This window comes from Vespula vulgaris, chromosome 5 (genome assembly GCF_905475345.1).
Source record: "Vespula vulgaris chromosome 5, iyVesVulg1.1, whole genome shotgun sequence".
Classification (NCBI taxonomy): Eukaryota; Metazoa; Arthropoda; class Insecta; order Hymenoptera; family Vespidae; genus Vespula; species Vespula vulgaris.
In genome coordinates, this window is record NC_066590.1 from 4,549,235 (window position 1) to 4,570,000 (window position 20,766).

Consider the following 20,766-nt stretch of genomic DNA (forward strand, 5'->3'; position numbering starts at 1 on the left):
TTCATCGTCGACCCGTTCTTTTCTTTTTTTCTCTTTCTCTCTTTTTGTTTTTCAAACATATCCGCGAGTTTTCATGGTGTTCTTTTCATTTTTCTCTCTGTCTCTCTCTCTCTCTCTCCTTTTTTTCTTTTAAAGAAATCTCGTTCAGTGAAAAACGTTAATGTATGTGACATGTGCGTACGTATTCGAAATGATAGAACGATGAGAACTCAATTACAGAACTCTAAACGTTATGAGGTTTGTCTCACTCGATGTTCATTACTCGATTACCATTATACACTATTATATGATATAATTTCGTTCAACGTCTAAAATATGGCAACGGAAAGAACTAATCGTCGACACGCTTCGAAATTATCAAAATTTCACTTATTTTTACGGTATTAACGATTTAATAGTTAAACTGACGCGTTTCCAGGGGAATATATTCTCAGTTCCTGCAGTCAGAACGGAAATAGCGACGCTGAGGACGACGATCATCTACTCAGAGAAGAGTCTTTTGGCTTGGATCATCATCCCTTGGCTGGCTTATCCGATGATTCTTTAGGTCTTAGCGAAACCTTGGGACTTGAAGATGATTTCACGTCGGAGTTACTCAGTGATAGTCTTTTAGGAAGCGCCGTCGTAGAGGATCTTCTCGGTGACAACGATCTCGGCCTACCCGACGGATTCAATCTCGAAGAGGCGCTTCAACTCGTTGGCCTCGATGAGGCTCAGCCAGAAGACGAGGTATTCACAAATATATCTTAACGTTATAACGTTCCGTTTATTCGTTTCGCATTGGCATCTACTTTTTTTTTTAATATATTATTATATACGTTCTACCGTTCTATTCGTGATCGACTCGATAAAATAAATGGTTAGATAAACAAAAGAAAAAAAAAAAACAATCTCTACCGTCGATCAAGAAGCGCGTTCTTAACGCATTTTGATCTCTTTATTGTACCCTCATTCGTTATCTTTCACTTAACACGAGAGAAACGTGGGATCATCGTAGCACTTTACTCCGATCTCAAAGATTTTACGTGAAACGTGTTGTAAATTTATTCATTGTCATTTCCCGCGTTTAATAATCGTTCGTTCGCTCGACGACGATGACAACAACGAGCGACCGTTGTTCCGATTATATTATGAGACACGGAGGATTGTTCGCTAGGAAACGAAGTCCGAAATAAAGAAGGAAAAGGTGGAAGAGGAGATAAAGAAGGAAAAAGAGGAAGAGGAAGAAGGAGAGGAAGAAGAAGACGGAGCGAAGGAATTTACGAGCGCGAAGGGTGACGTTGCTGTCAACGGCTCGAGTAACGTCGAGGTCGCGAAGTCATCCAGGTGCGAGGATCCCGAGACCGGCGACATGATTCACACACCGCAATTTCATCATCCCCATCATCCGCACCACCGTTCGTTCCAGGTACGTAATGTCCTTTCGACTTTTTTCGCAATTAGATTTTTTTAATCGACATTGATTAGTCGGAAGTTTCAGGAAATTTAATTTTTTGTTTGCGAAAAAGGTGTGTATAAAAGACAAGAAAAAAGAAAGGGAAAGGAAACAAAGACAAAAATAAATAACAGTAAACATCGCGTGCTTCTCGGCAATAATATCTTAATTAATTGCACTTCCTGGAAGGGCCATTACAAGATTAAATATCACCGAGAGCGAGGAATCATCTTCAATCTAATGGCCTGTTTATGGCGACTATTATAATCATATTCTCTGGTGTAATTAACCGGTGTGAAGGAATTTATAACGTTTTAATGCGACGAAAAGATTTGATAAAGGGAACAAGGGAAATGGGAACGAAGGGACGTTACTTTGGAAAATCGCTTAGGGGTTTTGTCATTCTTATTTCTTTCTTTCGTTTCGTTTATTTCTTTTCTTTTCTTTTCTGTGTTTTTTTTTTATCTTTTTCTTTTTTTCTTAAATCCTTTAATGAGAGGTTCAGGATGGTACGACGATACCGCGGCAAGGCGGACCAGTGATATACGAAGTAGGAAACAGACGACGAAGGAGAGATAAGAATAAGCGCGGCGAGTAAAAGCACGCGCATAGAAGCACGCGTAGTTAGAGCGGCGTTTACGGTCCATAAACGGGACACTCTTTATTTACAGCGTCGACCGCGAAAGCACCGATGCAGTTTCTCTTGAGATCTCTAAGCCAAACTACGCGTACCCGACAATTACACGTCGTAACCGCATCTTAATGTAACGAGTAAGTCGATGTACGCTATGGTGCAACTCGCTCGACTTAGGAAAAGAAAGAAAAAAGAAACGAATATGTATCTCCACCTACGCCGAATCTAGTTACCTCTCTTTTCTCTTGATCGTACAAAAAGCAAATCAAGTTATATCTAATAATAAAAGAAACAAAAGTACGTAGTCCGATCTTTAAAAGAAAAAAAGAAAAAAAGAAATAATAAATAGGTATACTACGAAAATGAATTTGATCGTTAATTTTCTTTGGGTTAAAACGTATGTACCAATGCTAATAGGATTTCTCTGATCGCCGGCACCACCTCCTTTATCGCTCCCGTCTCCATCTTATTACAAGCACAAAGTGCTTTCGCGTAGATTTTAAGAGAGGGCAGTCCATTAACACAGCTAGTTCGTGTTCCGCGTACCTGTGTACTTATGTACTATGTATCTATAGGAAAACGGAAAATCGTGAGTTCGAGCACCTTACGAGGCGTCCCTTTCGAATTGGCAAATATTTTTATAGCTTTTATCGAGCCTCGACTCGCTTCGTATCGAGTCTACCGATCCGGTCCGTCTCTCCCATCGACGTATATAGGTACTATACGTTAATGGTCTTTAGCAGGACAACGATCCTGAGGCGTCATTACCGGTTGCAGTTGCCAAGTCCGGCTCTCTCTTTCTCTCTCTCTCTCTATCTTTCTCTATCTTTCTCTCTCTTTCTATCTGTCTTTTTCTAACTCCTTCCCTTCCTCTTTCATTTCTTCGGGTTATTGTCGCTGTCGATTACGCAATGTATTTTTATGACCTTCTCGACAATCATGATTACTACTTATTCGGTGCGTCTAACGTTCGAACCGCGATATCGTGCGATTCGATGACTCGTCATGGAAAGACTCCTCCTTCTCCTCCTCCTCCTCCTCCTCCTCCTCCTCCTCCTCCTCCTCCTCCTCCTCCTCTTCTTCCTCCTTCTCGTTCTTCTCCTCTTCCTCCGCTACTTGATTCAGCATCTTTAATGCGTACCTCGCGAAACACGCGATTTCGCGGCTCATCGTGTTTGACCGTATCATCGCAAGTGGCATGCCCTCACTCTCCATGAATTTTTCGTTTTCTAATCGGCGAAGATTAGACTCGTTCGATCGAACGGTAAACGAACCGGTGGAAACTAACACTAATTTACCTTTTTGCCGTGGTCTTTCGTAATTAAGATAATCAATGAAATTCTAATCGGACAAATACTAACGGTTTTAAGAAATAATTTATCCTACTTTTCGAATCCATACGCCTCGCTCGACAAATACGTAGTATTCGACACGTTGAAACAATCGTGTGGGTACGCTTTCACAACTAGCGTAGAGCAAATTCCTACGTTAAGCGTACGTTCGTACGTGTGCGTATCCACTGCGTGTGTACGTGCACGCGCACGCGCACGATCACAAAAAAAAGTTTCTATGGAATTCGATTTAAATTTTAACAAATGCTTCAACAAATGACAGGACTCGATCGAGATGCTTGAAACTAAATTTTTCTAGGCAGTTTCGAGCGTGAACTTTGTTGAGAAATCGTATCTCGAGGTCATACACTCGTTATTTCTCGCGATCGCGAACGATTCCTCGAACACCGATCCATGTGAACACAAGAGTTCTCGATTCTCGAGCATCATTCGTTCCGTTCGACGAGTTTTATACGATACAAATCAAATTTTATCGTGGTTATGCATAGCCACGTTGACTTATATGAGATCGCGAGACAATTTTCGCTAAGGGCTAATACACTTTTGCAAGAATAATAATAGAAAAGTGATTGAGATAGTGAGTGAGCGAGAAAGCTCGTACGCTCTCGGCCGATTGTTTCTTAAGCAAACGACAGAGATTATTTATTTACGACGAAGATTAATTTATCTTTTGTGCCGATCGATAGACTTAATCAAAGATTAATCAATATAAAAAATATGTAATAATGACCATCGCAAGTTAGTCGTAGGTAATTTGTATTTTCTTTTCTTCTTTTTTTGTTTTGTTTTCTTTTTCTTCTTTTCCCCCCACGAATTCACGGATTTCCATTCGAGTCGAGTTTAGTAAGGATAGTAGGAATAAGAATAAAAAGCGAGAGAAGAAGTAGAGGAAGAAGAAAAAGACGAAGAAAACGATGATCGTGACAATGACCTACCGAGATAGCTCTCGGCGTCTCCGGCGCGATGTGACGCAACGCGTACGTGTGCGAGATTCGCATGCACGTGGAGAAAACACAGTTGAAAACGGGCGCCGATTGGAGAGGTGCTCTACCCCTACCATGATCCTCTACGTCGAGCTACGATCGCGATCTCGCGTACCCGGCTTGTCTCCTAACACTCACGGACGACACGCGCTTCGAAGTGTACGTCGGAGGATGTCCCGTGGAAAAAATCATATTCTCTAGAGATCTCGAAGGATTCCTTTTTCTTTATTATCGTTTAATTTATGACAGTTCGTAACATTTGACTTTTTTTTTTTTGTAACGAAGCGTGTGAAACAGTGAACTCATCTCTTGTTCATCGTTTTATTTCTTTCTTCTTCTTTTGAAAATTCACGTGAGTTCACTGGCGAAACCCTCGAAGGACCTTGGGATTACGTGAACGTCGTCGAAGATCGACTGCGAACGATCAACTCGACATGTAAGTGCCAAAGTGTAAGGTCTACCTTGCGCAATGATCGCCTCTCTAAATCGACGCGTACTGTCGAGTACTTCCTCGTACTTGGAAACACCTTGAAGAAGAGGACCGTCGCTGAGTTTTTCTTCTTTCATTCGGCGATATCTATTTTCCGGCTTCGGAACGTTTCCGGACCGACAGAATCCTTTTCTCTTCGTGTTATATGCCGAAAGAGAAACTTTTTCTGGATTGCGTCGAAGACACACATGAACGAAGTGCAGCAGATCGTCGTTAAATCTCAGAACTTCGTCGAGCAGCAATGCGCAACGAATTCGGAATGTTGGAGTCTGATTTTGGACGAAAGTCTTTTCCAGGTAGATAGACCTTATCAGGTCATATTTCACACATTTCCATGCTCGACAAGTTACATCGTAACATTTTCTTTATTTTCCTATAGGAATGAAATAACCAAATGCGCAAACGGTACATTCGATCGATCTTATTATTTTATTAGCCTCGACAAATGAATTTCAACGTAGTTTCAATGAATATAGTAGAAAATTGACAACATTGAGTTTTAAACGAGTACTGGAATAAAACAAAAAGATTTGAACGAACGTCACAAATGGTTGGACACCCTACTGAAATTCGCTTTCATAATACGATCATATACGGCATAGAACACGTTCTCGCGACCTTGTCCCTCTCTCTCTCTCTCTCTCTCTCTCTCTTTCTTTCTCTTTCTCTCTCTCTTTCTCTCCCTCCTTATTTCTTCTTCTTATTCCGAGTGTACGAGAGCACACTAGCAAGAGCCGTCATTACGACGGCCGTGGGGCACTTTAATACTTTGCTGCTACCCGCGTACTCCGCGCAGGACTCTCAACACGTAATGAGCAGGCTAAATTAATATATTCCTACTACGCTAGCCGTAGAAGACCTTTTGCCTAGGACGGAGGATATGTCGTGCGTATTGTACAACGAGATACAAGTAGAGATGGAAAGAGAGAGAAAGAAAGATAGACTACGACAACTAAAGTTACGCAAGAGAACACGATGTCGCCAGTCGCGAACCATATCATTTTTGGAACTCTTCTCTCACGCGACTGTCGTATTAACACTGACCTCAGTCACCTGTAATTGCTACGTGTTACCCGTATATAGCAGAGATACGAAGACGACGCGTACGTAATACGGCCTATTATATTCTCTGAGCATATGCTCTTACGTATCGTCGGATCATTTTTTTCCTCTTTTCCTAACATGACAACTTCTCTTTCTCTCTCTTCCTCTCTCTCCCTCCCTCTCTCTCTCTCTCTCTCTCTCTCTCTCTCTCTTTCTGTCTATGTATCTATCTATCTCTCTTTGTCTCTGTCTGTTTCTTTCTTTATCCCTTTTCAAAGTAATTTCGCATAAAGTAGATCGCTAAAAGCTGTAGCTTCCTATCGATCTCGAAAGATTATCAGATTGATTTTTCGTAGAATACTTCAGAATAGTCCAGTAGGTAATACTTTCTTAGATTTCAAGTTAAACGAATCCTTATGTTTGTCATGCTAGAAATCTTAAGAGCCTGTCCAACAGGGTCCCTTGTTTTGACGAAGAAAAAGACTTCCTAGGGATTCGAGTCGTAAATAAGTGGACGCAAACCTTTTGAAATCGGTTAGGATTATCTTTCGAAAGAATGCAAACCCTGGTCAGTTCTTAAGTGTCGTTATCCAATTTGTCGTCCTTTAATTTGAGGGCTTAGGTCTACTAGACATTTTTTAACGTCGCCACGTGGAACGAGGTAATACCCGCGTCTTGATTTTTGGATATTTTCTAAATTGGAGATATTTTTCTATATAATACAATCGACACACATATCTAAATACATGTAATATCTTACGTATGTACATATATTCTCCATGATATTAAAGCGAAGACGGCTTTCGAAGAACAGCCAGTTAATTAGCGAGATTTTCTCGTCGGTCAGATGTTAGAATTTATGCGGTACGTCTAATCGAATCTCCTCGCGATGTATAACAATTATATAATAATCATTGTGTAATTGATAAAGATGTGAGGAAAGTCGATTCCAATCTCGAGATTGATGACGAATAACGCGTTAAAACGACGACGACGACGACGACGACAAAGAAGACTACGACGAAGACGACGACAAGATGAAGACTTCGCGTAGAAGTCTACCAGCGTACTTGCGAAATAAACGGCCTTGCGCCCTGATGTCAAGCCGAAGATGAAAGCGACGGAAATTATGGCTCATACGTGTAACACGCGTGCAATCTTTCATTTGGGTCTGCACTTAGGACGGATATCACGGGAGCATATTCTCGAGCATGAAATTGTTCTCACGACATAAACGAGACTTTGTTCTCGTCGACACAATTTTCGACTTAGTGTAATAGAAATCAAATTGGATTTACGATGGCGTAGATTCGTTTACTACTCGTGACCTTGTATGAAACTTCGGTTCATCATCGAAATTATTAACCGCGTAATTCGACATTTTTACGCGATTATTAGCCATCTACCTCGACCAAGATTAAACGTCCTCTAAACGTCGCTTCGGGACTTCTCCGAGTTTAAAATAAAATTGCGTCCAATTTATTCAAACACCTAACGACCGACATTTCGACAATTTCTTTTTGTCGAAAGGCTACAATTTGTATTATTCTTAATCGTCTTGTTATTGCACAACACCGATGAACGAAACGAGGAAGACGTGTTCGTGCTTTTGAACGAAATCGATGAATGTCCGTTTTCTACCGATCTCCTCCTATATCGTTCCAAAGGGTTAAGCACCAAAGAAAATATTAACGTTTGCGCTTCGTCATCGGTACGCAAACTTCGCTTACAAGGTCAATCTATATACCAAACTAGATATATTTAGAAGTAATATGATTTAAACGATCCACTCGAATCGAAAATTAAGTGTAAATTGTATTTCTTCGAAATCTTGTTTGAATAATCATAGAAATAATCGGTGAAGGAACGATTACACTTAAAGACTTTTAAAAAGGATCAACGTGAAAAAGAAAAAAAAAGAATTCGAAGGTTGTTTCTTCCATTACCAAACGATCGAAACGTTTACAGCGATGTTTAACAAGAAGAGTAAGGAATACTTATTTAGAAACTCCGTCTTTCGAACGGAGAAATCGAAAAGCACTTGTTCGACCTTTGGCCACGCTATACGGATCTATCTATCCTCCGCATATTCTCGCATACGTACAATGCAAAGATTTGCTAGACCGTGGACGGTAGCGCGTTTTATTTGCCGTAGTACTTGGATATTTGCTTAGAACCTTGAGCTTCGAAGCAGGGCCCTCGAAATATCCTTGAACTTCCCACAATATTTACGGACAACATTGCGTTAAGGCTTCGTGTGGAGGGAAAATGGGGTGGATGAAATAAGAAAAACAGAAAAAGAAAGAGAGACAGAGAAATAGAAAGAAAGAAAGATTGTTGGAACGAAGAAGAAGAAGAAGAAGAAGAGAAATGGATAAGGGTAAAGAAATAGAAAGACGAAGAGATCGTGAGAGAGCAAAGGAGCTCGAGAGTCTTGGGAGACAAAATTAATAAGAGAAACGAGATACGTAATATGGAAATAAGAGAGAGAGAGAGAGAGAGAGAGAGAGAGAGAGAGAGAGAGAGAAAGAAAGAAAGAAGAGAGAGGAAGAGAAGAAGAGGTCGGACATTAGGATGCACTTGTAGCGGCGATACTCGGTGGTCGTCTTGGCGCGAGCTCGTCGCTGCAGTAACCCATGCGAGCATGCATTAATCCGATGACTATCTAAATGAATCATAATTAATATCGTGGCCCATTAGCCATGAGAGTATACCGGCGGGCCCGTGAGTAATACACATGGCTTCCCGACGGTCGGTGTATCGTTAAGTCGTGCAACACTTAATTGCTTAACGTTTTGTCGATAACGCTATTTAGCTCTTTCCTTCAGTCAGCACTTAACTATTATCGATTGTTTCGACCGAATAACCGACTTTTACCAAAGAAATTACAGTTTTTTGTATTACGCACGATTCCCCCTCTCTCTCTCTCTCTCTCTCTCTCTCTCTCTCCTCCCTTCTTCTCGCCCTCCATTCGTCCCTCTCCTTAAAAGAATATACGTGATAATAATATCCAACGAAGTTAACAAAGTATGAAGAAAATTTTGTCTTATTTATCACGAAACGCCACAGTACGGACTTCACTTCTTGTTTTTTGTTCTTTCTTTTTTTCTTTTCTCTCTCTCTCTCTCTCTCTCTTTTTTCCTTTTTTTCCTTCTTTCCTTTCCTTTCCTTTCCTTTTAGATCGCACGGCTATGAATTCTGTCGAGCAATTTTCGCGAAGAGTCGAGAAACGCGACGGGATTCCGAGGCAGCTGCAGGACTTATGCACTGTGAAATGCATAATGCGCCTACCTTACGCGGGACGTCTAGGATGTGCGAAACGAATTTCCGTCGGCGTGTACGACGAGCAAGCGCTATCATTGAGGTCGCGAGCGAATTAAAAGAAAGAAACGCCGTGTCTCCGCGTTCCCATCTAAACTATATAGAAGATGAGATGGTCGTAAGACGTGGTTACCTTTTACGAATATAAAAAGTTAGAAACGCGTGCTGTCGCGTTTATCCCGTGACGGGAAGAGGTACGCACGAAAATATTTTTGCTCGGTGCTATGGAACGCGAAGGGAACGCAAAGTCTCGCACGCGGGTTCATCAATATTTTCATTCACAACTTTCTGGACGGAAACGAGCTTTGACCAGCAGTCACGTACGAAAACACGGTGGACACACCGAGCTCCGAGGTGAAAGGTGGACTCGATCGAAGAACACCATCGTCGTCCTCATAGTCGTCGTAGTCGTAGTCGTAGTCATCGTAGTCGTCGTCGTTGTCGTTGTAGATGCCAGGTTAAAGGACGATGGCAGGTGTCAGGCGGTCGATTGATCATCCTCAAAGAGACTCCGATAGGATCCCCTTCGATTGTAACCTACGCTCACGAAAGTATGATAAACAGAAGGAGAAAACGAGATAATAGAATGAAATAGAGGAAAAATAGAATTTTCGAAAGAATCTCGGAGATCTTTGCAAAAGAGATTTTCCAAGAATAACCAGTGATTAAGATATTATTTAAGAAACGTAGGAGAGAAAGAGAGAACTTGAGGAAGTAAGCTCGATGGGTCCTCGACAGTGTGCGCGTTTCAAACATCTGCTAGTGAGGAGATATCTTTCCTCGCGGCTTTGCAGATTTTCTCGCTGACGAGATCGCGTACGTCTACCTAGCGATATCGCGCATGTAAGTACACACGACTACACGGCCGTATATATTACGCTGCAACATAAATCATAAGTACCAGTAGCCGAGGTATGCGTTCGATCTTCGTCCCTCCACTTCTCTTTCTCTCGCTCTTTCACTCTCTGTGTGTGTGTGTGTGTGTGTGTGTGTGTGTGTGTGTGTATGTGTCTGGTGTACGTAAGATCTTTCTCTCTGTGTCCGAAGACTGTTGCATGTTCCGTATCCGTCGAATCCGTTCGAGTTATTAAATTATTAGAAACCTTGCGAGATTTACAGAGTTCGTCGATTACTCCGAAGAACTGTGTAATTCTTACGTTATGAACTGTAGAAGATTGACAAGTATAAATTAACATAATCGGTTTCATTCCTAATTGGTAGAAAAAAAGAGTCACGAGTTTTTCATCGATCGTAAATGTTCTTGTTAAATCGCAGGAGATACGCTATTACTCTATAAACATTATACAGTATAATAACGTAATATCAAATGTATCTGATAAAAAAGATTTTCTTCTAAACGACAATAACTTAAAGAAAAAAAAAAAAAAAAGGAGAAAAGAAAAAAGAGAAGAAAAGAAATTTATTTCGTCGTATTTGCCGAAACTTACCGTCTATTTTCTTTTTCTCTCCTTTCCGATATAATCAGGCCGCGAAGGTAAAGCCATTAGAAACGCTGTAGGACAAATCGAATAGTCGGCATGGAACAAACGTCTCCCGTCCTACATTTCGCGGCCTACAGACGAGACGCCGCGGCAGATGCGCTGACAAGCGAGAATCGCCTTAAAGGCGTCGCGCTCGACAGATTGCACCGACGACTGATTGATGCGCCCGTACAACAGCGATCCAACGACCGGTGCGCACCGAGAGAGGAGAACCAAGCGCATAGCTTCCCTATTCATCTTCTTCTTCTTCTTGCGCTTCTTCGCGCATTAGCGACAATACCTGGGTGCATTAAGTACCGTCGGCCACGTTCGACCGAGAACATGGTCCGGCACTGACCATTTCTCCTTTAAAAACTGCAAATTCTCTATGCCTTTACGATCGCTTCGTGAACCTATCGAGAGTCTTCTTGCTTACAGATTTCTTTTACTTTGTCGTTTAAATCGATCTCTTCGATTAAATCTTCTTTACTGTACCATTTTGTTTTACAATTTTCTAGATCGTATTTCTGTCGCTTTTTTCTTATCTTTTGTTTTCTTTTTTTCCATGTCCTAAAAAGAATAGCGAGTCTACCATAATTTATAAAACTTTTATTCCACCCCTCGACCCTCCTCCTCCGCTACCCCTTTATCCCTATTCCCGTGACAAAAATCGAGATCATATTTCTTCGTGCCGGGCGACGTAAAATCGTGATTGACATACGTTCCCAAGAAAAAAGGAAAGAGGGGGTACACTTGGAACACACATATGTTACACACATATATCTATATATATGTGTGTATATATATATGTATATGTACGCACACAGTGCCTATCACTATTAATATCCTTTACCCTAACGTTCCCTTCCATCGTGCGACCAACGCCTACATGATCAGCGGGGTTTCTACCGTCGTAGAAATCCATGCGTCTTATCTGCTTGACATTTGACAGGTACGATGGCCTTAGATTCCTTGCCAGACATATAATCGCTGGATGTATCATCGTTCGACAATAATACCGTGCCGAACGTGACACGCTTTTCGCGTCTTGGAATTTCGCAAAAATCGATCGATCCTCTAAAATTCGTCACATTTATTCGTACGATGAATTGGCAAATTCATTTATTTCAACGCACATTAGTTCGACTTTACGGGATCTTAGTGTTAATTGGATGACCCCGAAGTTAGCGCATATCGCGAGTTTTTTTACTATCACTGTAAATATTCTACTCTCTGTTCCATACTATTTAACGGAAAATAAACGTTAATTACTAGCTGATAAATGTGACCGATTAACTGAACTCTTGAACGAGCTCTTTTTAAAGAAAAAAATTTTTAGTTTCTTATATGAGAAGCACCGGTGTATGTATATCGTATGTATATATATATATATATATATAAACGAGCAAATATCGTTATTATGAATAAAAGAATATATTAACGAATAAAGAAATGATTCAGCAAGGATCGGAGATAATGGTGTATTACAAATTTCTAATGAGATAATTTTTTTTCAGGGCCGCATGCCGTTCGTGCGTGCAATGAGCATGGAGCAGCGGTGGCAGGATTTGGCATCGTTATTATCTCTTCCCGGTGCTCCGGATCATTTTGCGCATCCATCGCATCCTGGATACCCAGGACACGGTATAAGTCATAGCCACTACGAAGCACAACGTAATGTCCTACTTCACAATGCCACTTTGGCACCACCAGTTGGGGATCTTAACTCGACGGGTCCTTACCACAATGTAGGTGAGTATTAAAAAGGGACAAACCATTTGAATTTAAATAAAAGTTGAATAAAAATATCCGACCTTTGTAAGAATCCAAAATAAAGTCATTCTATTTCGAACATTTCTTTATCTGAACTAAACTGCTCACTATTCTAGGTGGCTCGTCGAATCTTGGATCAGCCGTTGCAACTTCGATGAATTTAACGAACAGTAGCGAACCAATGGGTGCGGAAAGTGGTGCTGCTTACAAATCTGAGCCTAGCGATATGATGTATTATCATGCACCAACGTCAGACTCGATAAATCAAACCACTGACGGTTTTCTTTCGTCTCTTCTCAATGACGAGGATTTGCATCTGATGGATATGGCTATGAACGATGGTAAGTAGGAGAGTTTACAGCCTTTGTTTTCCTCGTCAACAGATTTATTATTATTAATTATTATTATATCATTATCATCATCATCATCATTTATCGTCTAAGGACTTAAGTATATGTCTGTCGTATACATGTATATACATATTAACGTACATATATATATGTATATATATATTTATCGTATATACATATATGTATATCTCGATACGGAAGTACAGAATCAAAGGAAGTTTCTTTTTTAACGGTATATTCTTCGTCTCATCTTTTTTAATTTTATTATAAAAAGAAATGTATAAAAACCTTATAAGACAACGTAATACCACTTAAAATAAGCCTATCTTTCTTATATTAAGTTTTTTCTCCACGTAACAATTGCTTCTTAAATCTAACGTTTGTACGGTCAATGGTAATAATAATACCCGTCGCGAGATATTCTTGGAATGTATGTCCCGCTTATTTTCGCTTGTTAATTCATAAGTAAGAAAGTAGGAAAACAAAATTATCACGATTTACTTATTTTAAATCTCTTCATTACCGAAGAATATGATTATACGTCTATAGTTAAAGGAACTTAAGCGACAGTCTATACATCACCGTGGAAAAGATAATATTTTCTAATATTAATATAACATAAAGAAATAAGGCTAAAATAATCACGATTATTTGAAAATGAAAGTCACAATCTTGTAAAGCTCTCTTAAATAATAGAGACGAGAAGGGAAGAAGGGGTACGTGCGCGTTTGTAAAACTAAATTTTAAGAGAAATCTACTTTATACATAACGCCTTTGGTCAGATCTTCCCTTAAAGTACGTAGTACTGTTCTCTTTTACCATTCTTCTTCTGGTTCCAATACAGGGTTGTACGCTTCTTCACCGTAAGGCACTCCGCTACCTTCGTCCTCGAACTGTAATTGATACGATTACATAATTAATCAAAATATGTAATACGATTGCTATCGTTATTACAACTAACACACAAACATTGTACGATGTACACTTACGTTACGAATATCTTCGCCGCCAAATTGTTTTGATTTTCCAGGTGCTAAAGATCTGTTGTCTCCTCCGTGTAACAACCAGTCTGGTATAGGTTGATCTGCTTGCTTCAAAATTTTTACAAGATCAGAAAGCAACGGTGCGTCAATGTCCGGGTCGAAGAAAGACGTAGCCCTTCCACGATTACCCACACGACCAGTACGACCAATTCTATGAACGTACTCGTCGATTCCCTTTGGCAAATCATAATTTATAACGTGAGCAACATTTCGTATGTCCAAACCACGCGCCGCAACTGCCGTTGCAACCAATACAGACATTCTGCCACTTCGAAAATCTTTTAAAGCTTCTTCCCTTTCTCTTTGTAATCTATCGCCGTGAATACTCGTTGTCGGATAATTATTTTCCGACAGAAAGGCGGCGATAAAGTCGGCCGTTCTTTTCATCTCCACGAAAACCAAAGTACCCTGTTGCGTACCACTCACAGTTTCTTTCTCCATGAGTTCCTTCAACATCTCTCGCTTTTTATATTTTGTAACTTCATAAAATTTTTGTTCTACGTCCGAACATGCACCGCCCACTATACCTACTGCTACGAATAAGTAATCTTTTAAAAATCGTGAAGCCAATCGTTGTATCTCGTCTGGAAACGTGGCCGAAAACATAAGCGTTTGCCTTTCTCCCGTAGGAACCATCGTTTCGTGATCCACAATTTTTTCAACGTCGGGTAAAAAACCCATGTCCAACATACGATCTGCTTCATCCAAAACAAGAAAGCGTATAGACGTTAACGTAATACGTCCTCTTTGAAGAAAATCTAATAACCTTCCTGGTGTAGCTACGATGATATCGCAACCAGCAGAAACTCTGCTTCCTTGATGCGAGACGGAAGTTCCACCGTACGCAACAACAGTTTTCAAAATGGTGCCAGCTGAAAATTTTAGAACTTGTTCGTATATTTGTATCGTTAATTCTCGGGTCGGGGAAACTATAATGACTTGTGGAGCGCAAGTAGAACTCGAAAAATTTTCTCTGGGTGATTCCAATAGAGTATTTACGATTGGAACAACAAACGCTGCAGTTTTTCCAGAACCTGTTTGTGCGCAAGCCATCATATCTCGACCGCTCATTATAATAGGTAATGCATATTTTTGCACAGGCGTTGGTTTAGTGTATTTAGATTTTTGTATATTACTTAAAATATATTTTCTTAGACCAGCATCCTCAAAAGATTCTATCCATTGCGGTACATTCTCTCCGCTTACACATACCTCAATCTGATCATATTTTTTGAAGTTAATGCCTTGTTCAACACCATTTTCGAACAAAGATTTTTCATCCGTAGATACATCGGGTGGTATATAGATTTCTGTCTTTGGCTTTTCTTTACCATCTTCATCTCCTTCCTTATTACCACCTCTGCCACCACCACCACGTCCTCTACCACGACCACCTCTATTTCCTTTATTATTACTTCGTCCACCTCTCTCATTTTCATGATCTTCATTACAATCCAACCCGTTATCTCCATCGTTATTGGCTGCATTTTTATGATTTCTACCGCCTCCTCTATTTTCCCCTCTAGCTTTTCCTCCTTTAAAACCTTTGTCATCTTTTTCGTCATTTTCGTGCCAATCTTCGTCTTTGTTATCATTTTCATAACCATTATTATCTTTTTTCGATCTACTAAGATCATTCTCGTCATATCCGTAACTATTATCTCCTCCACCAGTTTCATTTCGATATCCTCCTCTAACGCCTTTTCCATGCCCTCCTCCACCTCGACCATTACGACCCCTTCCACCACCTCTGCTATTTCTTAAATTGTCAGAATCTGAAGCTTTGTTATCACTGTATCCGTAATTATCATTATACGTATCATTGTTATTTTGTAATATAAAACCACGTCCTCTTCCATAACCTCGACCACCATCAGCTTCAAACTATTGAAAAATGAATATATCGATTAGTAAGCGATACGTTGCAAGTATATCTATTATGGTTTTAATATTAATCAGAGATAAAATCTACTCACAGAAGATATGTCTACAGGTTCAGAGTAATCATTTTCGTTATCCCAATTATGAATCATTTTGTTATCTGTAAAATTAATTTATATATATATTTATATATATATATATAAAAGATAAGGTTTACCCATACATATAACACAATATATTAATGAAATATTATTATTTTCTCAAACTTCGAAATAAACAATGATGAAAATATAAACATACGTATTCGTAAATATGGAATAAATAATATAAAATATTCGAGTATTGTCGAATATATTTATAAGGTACTTAATGATAATTTTTTTGATCCTGACAGGTCAAAAGAAAGACGAAAGGATCACTTTCTATAAAAACAATAGAAAAAACAAAACAAAACACTGACGCCCTTGACTAATAGATATAGATATATATATATCTATTATCCTTGAAAGAATTGAAGTGCTTTGAAACAAGCATAGCAAAATATTCCATCGACTAAACGACGAGATTAACACAGTTTCCGTATGTCAAAATAGTAAATCAATTTTTCCTTAGAAAATTAAAACGATAATTTTGCTCCGAGTCACGTAGTAATGAATTATACAAAGGAACAAAAAAAAATAGATAAAAAATTTGATTTTCAAGAGACATTGCAGATACAAAACTTTTTCTACGACGCAGTCGCATTGTTCACATGTCCCTTGCGTCGATGTTGCTCGATCGATCGTATGGCATCGAATATAAAGTCGATGTAGAAACGATAAGAAACACTTGTACGATTAAAATTCATTCAAACACGTGTATTTATGTCAAAGAAAATATAAAGTCTCGCGCCTATACCGGTAAAGATGGCCGATTTGACATCGCACGATTTCTGATTGTCACAATACTCACACAATCAAAATGTTCAATTTTCGATGCGTTGCCAAGTGAAGAGATATCGTTATATCAGTCTTTCTTCGAACAATCGAAACGAATGATTCTTTTCATTGAACGTAGAACAACTCTCAAAACAGATCGTTGGAGACTGTAATTGAACACAACTCAACCAGCGCGAGACATACGTCTAACAAAGTATACGATGAAATGCGCAGATCGCACTGCGCTTCTCGATCAACTTCAAGGAGAACACTTCTCGACCAATCAGCGCTCAGCGTCTTCTCACGAGAACTCAATACGCGTGCGTTGTACGCATTGCGCCTTCATTTTTTCACAGTCGCGTAGCTACCTGCACGAGAACCCATATATATATATGTATACATACATTACATATATATATATTTTTTTTTTATGGAATAATTTATATTATATAATAATTTATTTGCAATCACGTTACTGTCGTAGAATTGGTTTAAGCTTCATTTTGCTCTAATAGCGTTACTCTCTCACGGTTATCCTTTGATAAAATTTTTAAACAATGTAGAATATAAGTAGGATAAGTAACAAGATACAGGAAAAAAATAGGTCTCAGATTTTGTGATGAGCTCATTCAATCCAGATAACCTCGTAAGCTTTTTCTTTTTTTCCTCGTGTAATCTTGCTTATTGTTGATATAACTAAGCGTATTGTTTTCGTTTATACTTTGAAAATCGAGTTAATTAATATTTTTTTTCTTTTTTGTTTTTTCAATCTAATAAGTAAAACGTCCATCGCGCGATATATCCTACAATGTAATTTAAGTATAGCTTCAAACTTGTTTTCGATATTACACTCGGGACTCGTCATGATTCATGTTGTGTGCATATATTTGTGTTGAATATATATGTATTCAAACGATGCAAGTCAAAAGGACGAAAAAAGTTGGCTATTGCATAAGTTAATGACGACATTTAAATTTTTCTAGATTCGACATATACCGAGTCGTGTATTTCGAAGTAATAAACGTCAATAAGTGCTATTCTATATTACAGCTTTTGCAACGTAACGTTGATAATAATCTATAAGTGCTAAGTCACTTCGTACTTTTATGAACGCACAAGATTTTACGAGTTGTTTTGTTTGTTTGTTTATTTCTTTTTTTTTTCCTTTTTTTTTCTCTTTTTTTTTTCAGGAATGTACAATCGGTAAAGAAGGCAGCGCATTTATACGAAACTATCGTTATATTAAAAATTCTAAAAAGCGTTTGTAAACGTGATCGCAGATTTAATACACATATTGCATTAACTTTGAGCATACGCCTTTGTTAAAAATAAATAAAGGAAGTACTTCTCTTACCGCAGAAATATATATCTTATCTTTGAGGTTATGCGTGAAGAAACGATACTGCATCCATGTATATAGTTATCTAAGTTTAAACGAATATTCTTTTAATCTCTTCTGGATCGTAGAAAGTATCAAGTATCAGAAATACTTCAAATTTGTTCAAAGTTAATATACTTATCGGCTACGTGATTTTAAAGGTATACACAAAATGATACGATCTGATACGAATTCGTACAAACGAGTTTTAGATAATCATAAACAGATACGATTGATTTCTGGACCATATCAGACTATTCTTTATACATCGTAAAAAGAAAGAAAGAAAGAAAGAAAGAAAGAAAGAAAGAAAGAAAAAAAAAAGAAAAAGAAAGCTTTAAAGAAAAGACTCCTCATGGAACACGTGGTAGGTCAATAACAGTTAGACTCTATAATGAATAGATTTTTACGACGTCTTGTTTAGTCCTTAAGAAATTCTTTCTCCTTTCTTTCTGTCTCTGTCTCTGTCTCTCTCGAGTACTAAATCAAGTTGTATAAGCGTGTTAAAGAAATGGTTAAGGATATTCAAGGAGACAATAAACGAGACAGAAAAATTGTTAGCCATCTGCATTTTTTTTTTTTCTTCGTGGAAGATCAAACATACGTAAGAGGGAGAACAAATTTTTAAAGAAAAAAAAAAAAAAAAAGAAAAGAAAATATAATAATGAAAAAGACTAGGTATAATAAAAGTTACGAAAATAAATGAAAATCGATAGAGTTAATAACGTTGCTTACGGTGGTCAAAGTTAACCGGTCGTCGTCGTCGTCGTCTTCGTCGTCGTCGTCATCGTTGTCTCGCAACGATCGCAGTTCTCTTATCAGTTGGCTCGGCTCGTACCGAGAAATTCGTAATGATCCACTGACGAAGAAGAGAATATGTGTCCGCTTGCACGGGCCGTCTTCTATCTAGATACGTATGTATAGGTGCTACGAATGTGTGGAAGCTCGTGTAGGTAAGTCGCCGAGCGATGAATAAGGAGAAGAAAAGAGGAAGAAGAAAAGCTTATGTTAGTTTCGCCACGGCCGCGGATAGGAACGATAGGATCGGTTTTCAGTAACGTTTCGTCTTTGATTTTTCCTTTTGTGACGTTTGTGTCGAGACATTTACTTGATCTCCTTGAAATTTGACGCTTTCATTGTTGGTGAACGCACGATGGACGTTTACGTAAGATCGATGATCAGGTACTATATATTTCAAAGTATATATATATATATATACTTTGAAAGTATATATATATAAAACAAAAAAGAACTTATTGTGTATCCACTTATGTATTCATTTTTACGCGGGTAAATTTGAAATTGTAAATGGTGTCGAAAGAGCGGCGCGGGAAATTTAAAAAAAATTTATATCGACTTCGAAACTCCTCCACATTTCCTCGAACAAATCTCGAGAGGAAGACTTTTCGATCACTCCACGATTTTTTTTCGAGTGTACTTCCTCTTCAAAAAATGAAAAGGAGGTTCTTATTTTCTTTTTTTATTTTTTATTTTATTTTTTTGCTTTACCCTTTCGATGGAGATAACCAGGCATAGAATAATAAACAGAAATCCTTTCATCGACTTAGAAGGATTTATAGAAACGTTAACACTTGAAGTTTATATATTATCTTGCTTTATAATTCGACGAATATCACGTTCGCTTCGCGAGCACGAGGTCCCGTAGAAAATTCACGCGATTAAACGTCACTACAGAAACGACACGATGACGACGACGACGACGATTTCAATGTCATCATCACTGATTTTGGTATCTAAAGTTTAATCCTTTTTTTGGTCGAGAGATCGACGATTTATATCGCGTCAAAAAATCTAAGAAATACACAAAACATTCGATACATACAATACATGATTGTAATTGTAAATTTCAGATTCTTCATAAAGAAATTCGTGCAACGATCGGTTGCTCGATTCGATTAACGATGTCGCTAAAACAACAAAGGCTAAGAAGGTGGTGATCGTGAATATTCATGACACGTTTAACAATGATTCGACGACTTTTCTTGGTTTAGTCTTGTCGGACGACTTTCGACTGTCGATCGTATATATTTTTTTTTTGTTTTCATTCTTCTTACACGAGAAGAAAAATTGTTTCTTTTCTTTCTCTTTTTTATTTTTCCACTCGTTAGTGCTCGTGCAAAGCAAAAATATAAGAGAAGAATAATAGCAAGTGGAAATAAATGAAATCAAGAGAAACAGATAAAGAATCATTTATTTCTTGAACTGATCTTATCTCATCTCGTCTCGTCTCATGGGACTCGATATTTCAAAGGCTTTCAGTCATATCAACGGTAAGCTCGTTCATCGATGACGTATTGGTTTTTGATTTGTTGTTTATATGCAGGAAAGAGAGAGAGAGAGAGAGAGAGAGAGAGAGAGAGAGAGAGAGAGAGAGAGAGAGAGAGAGAGAGAGAAAGGTAGATGGGAGGTGGAACATTCAATGAGTCAAACTCTTAAGTTGATGTGCATACGAATGCGATTATGAGCGCATTTCGACCACAAAAAACAAATCGATCAATCATGCACACATAGATACAGGCGCCCGTGTGTAGATGTGTAGGTGCAGTGTGCACGCGCGTGCATACACGCACATACGTAACACATGCGCCCCAATCAGTATTTAATTTCATTGAATACGAACAAACGTTCTCTCTTCTGCGAGTAATCGCATTCAAATTACCTGA

At 38.7% G+C, this 20,766-nt stretch overlaps 2 protein-coding genes across 12 annotated transcripts in view; one reads left to right on the top strand and one right to left on the bottom strand.

Moving 5' to 3' along the window:
* LOC127064306 (segmentation protein cap'n'collar) overlaps nt 1-20,766 on the top strand; it is an 83,854-nt gene that overhangs the window by 46,888 nt on the left and 16,200 nt on the right. For 9 of the 10 annotated variants that reach the window (XM_050995211.1, XM_050995206.1, XM_050995209.1 and 6 more), the window contains 4 exons: nt 419-729; nt 1,157-1,408; nt 12,258-12,492; nt 12,630-12,854. In XM_050995211.1, coding sequence (XP_050851168.1) covers nt 419-729; nt 1,157-1,408; nt 12,258-12,492; nt 12,630-12,854 — 1,023 coding nt within the window. The remainder of the gene's footprint in view (nt 1-418; nt 730-1,156; nt 1,409-12,257; nt 12,493-12,629; nt 12,855-20,766) is intronic. The other variant, XM_050995207.1, reaches the window with a different exon arrangement.
* Nucleotides 13,082-17,069, bottom strand: LOC127064309 (ATP-dependent RNA helicase vasa). Of its 2 annotated transcripts, none has more exons than XM_050995221.1 (4): nt 16,739-17,069; nt 15,883-15,947; nt 13,853-15,790; nt 13,082-13,756 (listed from the first exon to the last, which is right to left on the bottom strand). In XM_050995221.1, exons 2-4 carry the CDS (start codon nt 15,937-15,939, stop codon nt 13,679-13,681), a joined length of 2,073 nt encoding a protein of 690 aa, XP_050851178.1. In that variant the 5' UTR covers nt 15,940-15,947; nt 16,739-17,069; the 3' UTR covers nt 13,082-13,678. The 2 variants fall into 2 exon arrangements, with proteins under 2 accessions (XP_050851178.1, XP_050851179.1); XM_050995222.1 differs by lacking the exon at nt 16,739-17,069 and adding an exon at nt 16,248-16,489.